Source organism: Notothenia rossii (assembly GCF_949606895.1).
Source record: "Notothenia rossii genome assembly, chromosome: 1".
Taxonomy (NCBI): Eukaryota; Metazoa; Chordata; class Actinopteri; order Perciformes; family Nototheniidae; genus Notothenia; species Notothenia rossii.
In genome coordinates this window covers 12,628,213-12,637,779 of record NC_136912.1, presented here as the reverse complement: position 1 = coordinate 12,637,779, position 9,567 = coordinate 12,628,213, and the positions used below count along the sequence as shown (strand labels likewise).

The 9,567-nt window shown below is 39.4% G+C and overlaps 1 protein-coding gene across 2 annotated transcripts; it reads left to right on the top strand.

Moving 5' to 3' along the window:
- Positions 1 to 1,046: 1,046 nt before the first annotated feature.
- On the top strand, positions 1,047 to 9,110 carry ppm1kb (protein phosphatase, Mg2+/Mn2+ dependent 1Kb). 2 transcript variants are annotated; one of them, XM_079645290.1, is made up of 7 exons: positions 1,047 to 1,187; positions 2,634 to 3,143; positions 3,257 to 3,357; positions 5,234 to 5,390; positions 6,330 to 6,474; positions 6,718 to 6,852; positions 7,947 to 9,109. In XM_079645290.1, the coding sequence occupies exons 2-7, from the start codon at positions 2,680 to 2,682 to the stop codon at positions 8,076 to 8,078; spliced, it is 1,134 nt and encodes a 377-aa protein (XP_079501416.1). In that variant the 5' UTR covers positions 1,047 to 1,187; positions 2,634 to 2,679; the 3' UTR covers positions 8,079 to 9,109. The 2 variants fall into 2 exon arrangements, with proteins under 2 accessions (XP_079501416.1, XP_079501417.1); XM_079645291.1 differs by having other exon boundaries at positions 1,057 to 1,187; positions 2,631 to 3,143; positions 7,947 to 9,110.
- Positions 9,111 to 9,567: the final 457 nt, after the last annotated feature.

Genomic DNA, 9,567 nt, shown 5'->3' with positions numbered 1-9,567 from the left:
CTAAGGCTAAATCATTTTTAATAGCCGTAATGACCCAATACAGCAGGGAGAGTCACCATTTTTAAAGCTGTAAACCCAAAAATGACTAGATCTGTGCTCCTACCCCTATGGTAAAATATTCAGAAAATGGTAGAAGAAATGTCCTTTCATTTTTTTTTTTTTTCGAGAGGTGTAATGTCAATAATTCCCAGTGCTGCATCTGAAAGTATAAATAACAAACAATCGTTTTTTCAAGGTTCAAAGCAGCCATGAAAGTCTGCACTTTTAAAGCACTGCTAACACATATTATATCCTGATTTTTGGAAAACATCTAAAATCATTTGAGAATATCAGACTGTGACCTTACTCTCACATTTTGCTGAATGCAAGCCAGCAGGCTTTTCTTGCTTTTTTTTTAACCCAAATATTTGAACAGCAAATAAAAGAAAATGACACCAACACTACCTTTTAGAAAATGGCAAAAAAACATCAAACACAACAAAAAGATTAAGAATAGATCTTGTGGAAAAAGTTCAACACGTGTCAGTGAAAATGTTGTAAGGGCTGCTGCACTTAGTGATACAAGTAAAAAGAAAGAATGCAGATGTACTAGTCTTAATGCTATAAAAACAATAAAAATGCCAGCACATTTCAGAGCAGCACATTTTCACAAAGGGTCCGTCTTCATTAACTGGTGGTAAAGCTTTCACACCTTCTGCTCGAACACAATCTGCTATTGCAGTTCTTAAACTTTACACTTAATGATGAACATTTCACATACATTGTTGTACTGTATTTCAAAATGAAAGAAATAGGAGTTTGTATAAAACTACTCTTTAATATCATATTGCAAGTCAATGATAAACTCTCCCTTTGTGATAAGGTACATTTAATATGTGCTAAACATTTACGCCTCAAATGACTAACGTAAACGATGCTTCTCTATGCTATGCAGTAGTCCATGATTGCTGATTGGTGCATATAGCTGTCATTCGCTATCTTGTCGACCAATCATCTTCACTGTGGGGCGTTGATATGGGCGTATGCGTGTTCAGGCTTCTGATTGGCGCGGTCACATCTGAGGCCGTGTTTGATAACATTGAGGATCCAAAACACCGAGCACGGCTGTTTTGATTCAGTTACTAGCGGGTTCTTTTCAAGAAACCAGCAGAGGTCTACAGCATTTTAATACATCTACAACATTAAAGGTATGGTTCTTAGTCAACACATCATTGAAAGGTTGAGGGGAATGCGAACTTGTAGCCAATGCTAGTCATCTAGCTAGCTAGTAGCTAGTCAGCCAAATATAGCTATCGTTATGCAGCTAGTTAGCTAGTTAATGCTAACGCGTCGAAACCTACTAACTTTAACGTGTGTCCATTTGCTTTAGAATAACTGCAATTAGTATATATTATTTATTATTATTATTATAATTATACATGTTTACACAAACATTGAGACACACCTATGTGGTCCTTGTGTTTATGTTATCGGATGTATTGTTAGCGCAATCAGCTTTACGACATAGAAGAGTTGAATACAGTTGGTAGAAGTAAAAGTACTGCATTGCAAATGTTACAAAAGTACAAAAGTATTAGCATCAAAATATACTAAAAGTGCTAATTATGCAGATTGGACCATTTCAGAATCATATCATACGTGTTGATTATAATTATTGATGCATTCATGTGTTTATCGAAGCTGGTAAAGGTGGGGTGATTTTACTTTGTGTACTGCAGGGTAGCTTGTTAATTTACTCCAATTGTAACTAAAGTCTTATTTAAGTGTTGATTAATTTTCCATCGTTAATCAAATTCTGCAAAGTAACTTATGGTACTAAATAAATAGAGTGGAATAAAAGTCAACGATGTACCTCTAAATTGTAGTGGGATAGAAGTAGCAAATAATTCAAGTAAAGTACAAGTCCCTTCAAAATAGTACAGTGCTTGAAAAAAATCGACTTAGTTATTTTACACCGCTACTGTTAATATAAACGTTACTTTAAAAAATGAAGCTTGATGTAACTATACTGCTACATTTAGTTAGTCTTGTTGCATATATATAAGTATTTCAATAATGTATTCAAATGTTCTGTATGCATCAGGAGGACTGTTTGCAGGCAATACAACAGAGGATCTTTGAATATTTATGTGATTTTTATTAGGATAAGTTGTCAAACAAGAAGGTCTTGATTTCAATCCTGAATATCAACACAATGAAGAATACCTTTGTTAGTCCCACAGAGGGGACATTTACATTGTTACAGCAGAAAAGAGCCACAGGCAGCTTAATGTTACATATGTTACATGCATTAAAAAGTACTAACTTAAAATATATATACACACACATGTGTAATAGGATTATTTGGGGTGAGATTTGAAAGTTGTGAAACAATGACTGACTCACTTACAGCTGATGTTCTGCTATTAGTAAATCTTGAGATTGTTTTTCTCCATTGTCTGTGTGTAATGGCAGAAATCCACTAACAGCTTTCGATCTACTGGAGTCCTTAAATTAGTTTGTAGCAATAGCTGCAGTATTTTGATATCCTTTGGTAATGTGAGGTTGGAAAAACTGCAACGTCATTTGTAATGTTCAAAAAGTTCCGTATCTAATAAAACTAATAGATGTCGTCTCCGTTGTTTGGACAGCAGATCCCTCTTTATCCAGTGCTTCTCCAGTGTTTCTGCTGTCACGGTGATGTCCGCAGCCTGTCTCGTACGCCTGGCAAGATGCAGTGGTCCTCAAGTGGGACGTAGTGGTCTTTTACAGAGGGGCCTACTCCCACTACCATTCCAGCAGGACAGCCACCTCCACTTCACCCAGAGACAGCTTTACACCCCTTCAGGAAAACGGTACAGCAACACACGCTTTGATTCAGACGGCAGTGGAACCCCAACTACTTGGGATTCATTTGGCATCTGGGACGATCGTATCGATGAGCCAATTCTGCTGCCTTCCAGCATCCGCTACGGCAAGCCCATTCCCAAAGTCAGTTTATCGAAGGTAGGCTGTGCCTCGCTCATCGGGCAACGCAAGGACAATGAAGACCGCTACCAGGTCTCCCAAATGACCGACAGCATCCTCTACTTTGCTGTGTTTGATGGACATGGCGGGCCAGAAGCGGCAGATTTTTGTCTAAAATACATGGAGAAATACATCAAGTAGGCAAATCATCAAATATGGCTTTATCACATACCAACCATTGTCACATGATTGCCTAGGCATACCTGTTATAGCTGATTTTCTGATCCTCTGTCTTTTGTTGTTGTTTCAGGGACCTTGTGACAGAGGAGTCCGATCTGGAAGTAGTTATAACGAAGGCCTTCCTTGAAATAGACAAAGCTCTTGCAAGGCACTTGCACTTCTCTCCAAGTGGTAGGTTCCTTCATGTTACTTGTAGATAGTTATACTCTGTGTATATATATATATATACACCGTGGTATTTATGTTATGACACTTTTTTCTTCTCTCCTCAAAACCTAACTTATTTATCCTACTTAGGCTTTGAAGCCTTGGATTCCCAACTGACATTAACCAAGCACTTTGGTTAGAGGTCTGTCATTAAACTCATAGTTACTGAATAACATATGAACAATAAACCACCTACAAGTACAGCCAACACTAGTGCTTCACTATTCATCTACGCATACAGAAAGGAACAAATTAAAGGAAAAACCTAAGCTACTGTGTGGATAGACATAGGCAATGTGGATGTTTTTGATGAGCCCAGTTAAAGCCTGAGTTATATTGTGGATTGGTGTGTAAGACAGTGTGTTCCACCATCACCAGAAACAGTAAGCGAGGGAATATTTTACAAAAGATTCTTTCAGTAAAAATAACTTCTTTCATTAAAGGTCTCTGCACTTTGTTTAATATTTACTCCAACAAACCCTGAAGCTTTTTTAAAGTCCTGTGGTTTGTCAACACTTAACAAAGACACTTGTTGTTGTTGTTTTTCCTATAATTTGTCAACTATCTATCAATCTGCAAAGTATACTGTTTAGCACAGGTAGTGAAATGAATTATAGGTACGTAAAGCATCCCTCAAAGCTAAATATTTGTCTTGATGATCATGTGGTCTACATGTTTGCCCTTGTCATATAGAACATTTAAAAATCAGCTTACATTTTCTTCAATGGCATTATATCTGCTTACGGTTATGTTATTTTATAAAAGCTAGTATACGTGTAATGTGGCCAAACATCGGCCACGCTGTGTGAAATGTCCCAATATGCCTGTGTGTGTGTGCATGTTATCTACGGCAGCTGCTGACCCAGCTAAGAGCTGGAGGCCCTTGACACCAATGTGGATGGCGAGAGGCTAGATATTGAAGGAGAGTCCAGCGGGTCCTAAATCCTGGACTACTGGAAGGTTCCCTATCTTTCTCTCACTCCGCTCTCTCTCTTCATTTTCTTCTCTCACCAAGTGTATGCAAAGCTTCTTGTGAGACAATGCTTCAGTTGGACCAGTTGTATGAGGTGTACTGTGTGTTGTCAATGACACGTCTGGCCCATGAGATGCAGCATGTTTAAAATGCATATACGTTTAAAACAGAATATCAAATGGCTATAAATCTCTAGCTAGTGACCTCATTTGTCAATTTGGAGAGAAAAGATCAAATGCAGACCTAAATCATGACATTTAATGCGGTGAATTCTCATCTGTCGTAACTTAAGAAATTCACGTTTAAGTGTAGTAAACACATTACGTCGGATGTAACCGTGTTGCTTTTAAGACACATTTTGAAGTCACATCTTACCGTTTGCCTGCTTTAAAATTAATTATTACTAATTATTTATTACCATTACCAAGTATTTATATTTGATATCAATTTTCTTATGACAAATAAGTTGTGTTTTTCTTTCATTTGGAACTCTAAATAAATGCATGTAAACCCTCACCTGAGGAAGTAGAACAAGGATCTTGTATGTGTACTATACACTGACAAGTGTCAGATATCTTTAGCTCATTTTAGCAATAACTCTGCTGTAGAGTTAGCTGTGGACCTGAACTCTGTGCTGAAACAATTCGACCTGCATGTGCGACTGCCCCCTCTTTTGTTTACTGTGTAATCTCCAGCCCTCTATATGACTCCCCACTCATGTGTTCATGTTTTAATGTGTGGATGTGATGTGTGAGATACACCATGTGATGATTGATGTGACCAATGTGAACAGTGCTTTTTTTGTGTTTACCATTTTATTTTTTATGGCACGTTCCACCTCTAATGTGACCTTTTTTGTCTCTGTAGTGAATGCAGGCACCACCTCCACCGTGGCCCTGCTGAGGGACGGCATCGAGCTGGTGGTGGGCAGTGTGGGTGACAGCCGCGCCATGCTGTGCCGCAAGGGCAAGGCCGTTAAACTCACTGTCGACCACACTCCTGAGAGGAAGGACGAGAAAGAGAGGTGAGGAGAGCTTATCGGCACTGCAAAGTTTTTCATTTAAGGGGGCATTTATCAGCGGTGTAGGCTTATGTACGGGCCCGGGCGCTGTGCAATAGCTGCCCACTGCTCCTAGTACTAGACTCCTGGCACTAGGATGGGTTAAATGCAGAGAACACATTAGACTGTGTGTGTGCTCTGCGTGTGTGACCATTAAAGAGGGGTTCATCCCTCCCAATTCTATTCTATATCAAACGTATCATTACCTCACATCATTTCTAAATAACTACCGATTTAAAGTAGATTGCAGTATCAGCCAGTATAAATGAAAACGACTGTGTGCAAGGCTTTTAAGGAAACGTTTTTGCCATAATTTATCCCGAAATGGGAGTAAATAAACTTTTATCTGTGATACAATCCAGGAATCAGAATACCTTTATTAGTCCCACGGAGGGGGAATGTGCGTAGTTAGAGCCACAGACAGCTTAAATGTTACATATGTTAAATATTTGACATGCATTAAAAAAAAAGTACTAAATTATGATATAATAAAAAATGTCAAAGTTACATAATTAAAAAAAAATACACATCCTGTAACTGTTCTAAGGATTTAGCAGCCAGGTATATATTACACAGTTATTAACGGCATCTATATATATTGCACATAGTTTGTTGGTATTTAGCAGCAAGGGGTGATATAGTCTGTGTAGTGGGGGATACTAAACTGTCCAACTTAAAACCAAATATGAAGTATTTAGGCTTTCTAAAGTTCTTATTTGTTGTTATTTGTGGAAATCTGCATACTCCCTTTTAGTACGACCCAGTATATCTGTTGTATTTGTTTTTTAAAACTGTCTCTGGTGTTATGGAGATGTAGCTGTTTAATAAAAAAGCATCTGTTTATCTTTTTAATACTACATCTCTGTCAATCGAGTACTTTTCTGTGTGCGCCTCTTTCTCTAGGATAAAGAAAAGTGGAGGTTTTATAACCTGGAACAGTCTGGGACAGTCGAACGTTAACGGCAGGCTGGCCATGACGCGCAGCATCGGAGACTTTGACCTGAAGAACACCGGGGTCATTGCTGAGCCGGAAACCAAAAGGATGACGGTGGGTTTTTAAAAGAGGGGTTTGAAGCAACTTTGCACTAAATACATACGGATTTATAACAAAATAAATTACCTCAACTTGTCAATAAGGAGTCTGTAAATTGGTTATTATATATAAGATGTTATTTAAGGATTTTATTTTGGTTCTCTTTTGAATAAATGTATTATCCCTTCAATGTTTTTTTCTTATTCCTCATAAATGAAAGTTAGACATCTTTCTAAATATAGCTTGCCTTGTCCTCAGTTGCACCATGCCCACGACTCTTTCCTGGCGCTGACCACAGACGGTGTTAACTTCATCATGAACAGTCAGGAGATCTGCAACGTAATCAACCAATGCCACGACCCCAAAGAAGCCGCTCAGAGAATCTCTGACCAGGTAAGACCTTCATAAACACACGGAGTGAAACCAAACCATGCATCTGAAGTCTGGTAAATGGACACTCAGAAATCTATCTGTTACATTTACAGACCCTCATAAGTATTCTTTTCATTTCAAGCTACACTCATAGTGGGCTGCTGCCATCAGTCAAGTCTGTCCCTCTATCATTTCATCATTTACAAGAGTAGTGTAGTGTGTGCTTAGCGAGAGCGTGGATGAGCGACACAGAGAGAGAGAGAGAGTTTGGGTTGAGAAAAAAAATCAGCTAATGAGAACAGAGAAGAAATGAGAGGAAAAGTTGTCTTGTTTTATTAAATGTAGTGTCACACACACACACACACACACACACACACACACTTTGCCCCCTTACACATCTAAAACTAACACAAGGTTTTGCAGGAGCGAGTTTACTGCATGCGTGTCAGACATGCAGGTCATGCACTTTGTAGCCATGCTGTGTAGCTTGACTTAAGGTCCTTACACACACCAAGCCGATTTCGGCCGTCGATAGTTGTCGGGCCGTTGATGAGCGTTGTGTCGCCCTACTCAGATTGGTGTATCTTGGTGTGTCCGGCCCCATCGTGTCTTTTCGGCCGCGCCGCCGATTCGACATGTTGAATCAGTAAAAGGCCGTCGGCTAAAGAAAGCACTCTGATTGGCTGTTCAGCTAGCGAATCAGTGCATGAGAAGCGAAACGGAAGTGAGGAACCCAAACAAACGGTTAAGAAGGCACATCTGAGATTTCATTGAACTCCAGCTCTCGACGCAGGTTCGGGAAAGCCCCATGAGCTTCTCGCTGTAGAGTGAAAATGGAACGCACATGCTATTTGTTGCTATTTGAAACAACAGTCGGGTCTGTCGGGACGTGTTCTTTGGTGTCAGATTGGTGTGTAGGGGCCCTAACATGAGCCCTAATGAATACAGTAAAACATGTCCGTGATGATCCATGCTTTATGGACCTGCTGCAGGTCGTCTTTGGTCTCAGACAATTGCTCCAAAACTCCAATGAATTTATGTTGCAAATACTAGACGGCAGAGTTTTGTGCGATTGTTAATGTTTTTCTTTACATGATGGTCCTCTTCTCTCACAGGCCCTGCAGTATGGCTCAGAGGACAACAGCACGGTCATCGTGGTGCCCTTCGGAGCCTGGGGGCGGCACAAGAGCTCGGGCCCCAGCTTCTCCTTCAGCCGGAGCGTGGTGTCCAGCGGGCGCTGGGCGTAGTCAGGTTGGGGGCTGCGGATCTGGTCCATGTGTGCAATACAATCCAACAACAGTGCCCTTGTGGAAATATTATAAAAACTGTGGTTTGCTCCAAAAATGTATACAATAGGATAACGTAATATTATTTAGAGTAGCATGATGTGAGCCTCCTTTCCTCAGAGGCAGTATTCATGAAGTGCACTAAATGAAAAACATCCTCTTTATAAAAGGTTTTATCTCGCGCAGGCCAATGACCCTATAGACGCTGAAAGCTACGGAGAGTTTGAGTGGCAGACAGGAGTTCCCGATGACCTGACAGCCGTCTCCTGTATTTATTTGGCCTGCTCTGAATCACCTGAGATTTGAAGACTGCTATCCTGTCAGTCTTTTAAATACTTTTAGCTATAACGCCCAAGTTTGCACTTTTTATTTTCACAGTTAACTTAACGTGGATAATTTGCAATTTTAACAAAAAAAAGTACTTCTGGATTTTAACAGCTGTTTTAAAGCCAGCAGTCTTTCTGTTTCTCAGTGTTAAGGATTGGACTACATGCACAGATAAGGAAATACAATAATGGAACTGCATTTTAGGGATGCATGATATGGATCGTTTATCGATAACCGATAAATACCTGCTTCTCACCGCAAATGCTCATAACCCAAGCAATATTTCCACATTTCTGGCATTGTAAAAAAAAAAAGCAGGTTTGCACACCTGGGGATAAGAGAGGCTAAGCAAAAAATAGATCATTTAATAATGATAGATCTTATCTATCAGATCATAATTGTTGACAAACAAAAACAACAAACACTTTTTATCTAGTAAAGTACATTAATAACTTGTATTGCAAATTTGAAATTGTGTTGTCTTCCTCTGAAAACCGTCCAAAGCGGCAACAACATGTCTTTAGTCCCAATTTTTCGATTTTTTTTCTATTCAGCATTCTGAGCTTCTCCCCTCTGTTGATTGGCTGATCTCAAACACACAGTGTCAGAGTGTACATGCTGCACTTGTGAAGTCTGTCAAAGCAATAGAGTGCCAAAGTGACGCGTCCTAAAACCCGGAAGTAAGTTAGCATTTTACCACTTCCGGTTCCTTCGACAAAAACCAATGCAATTTCTCCATAGGATTTTGGAAAATAGCTGGAAATAAGGTCTGTGGTTGAGACACATTTAAGAGACGTGTCTACCCTACTTTTACCATTTTCAAATCATAAATCTAATCAATGGATTTATGATCGATTGATTTATGATTTGAAAATTATAAAAGTAGGGTAGACATGTGGATATTATCCGGCTGAACAAAACGTGATCTGTCTCTTAAATGTGTCTCAACCACAGACTTTATTTCCAGCTATCCAAAATCCTATGGAGAAATTGCATTGGTTTTTGTCGAAGGAACCAGAAGGAGTTCACTTCCGGGTTTTAGGACGCGTCACTGTGGCACTCTATATAGCTTTGTCTTATTGGCTAATAATTTATCAGCCATCATTTTATTTACAGAATGAAA

Bases quoted from the DNA above. Each gene is read 5' to 3' on its own strand.
- ppm1kb (XM_079645291.1), top strand. From the start codon at position 2,680: ATGTCCGCAGCCTGTCTCGTACGCCTGGCAAGATGCAGTGGTCCTCAA. The intron at 3,144-3,256 runs GTAGGCAAATCA...TTGTTGTTTCAG, and splicing joins TACATGGAGAAATACATCAA to GGACCTTGTGACAGAGGAGT. The intron at 5,391-6,329 runs GTGAGGAGAGCT...CTCTTTCTCTAG, and splicing joins AGGAAGGACGAGAAAGAGAG to GATAAAGAAAAGTGGAGGTT.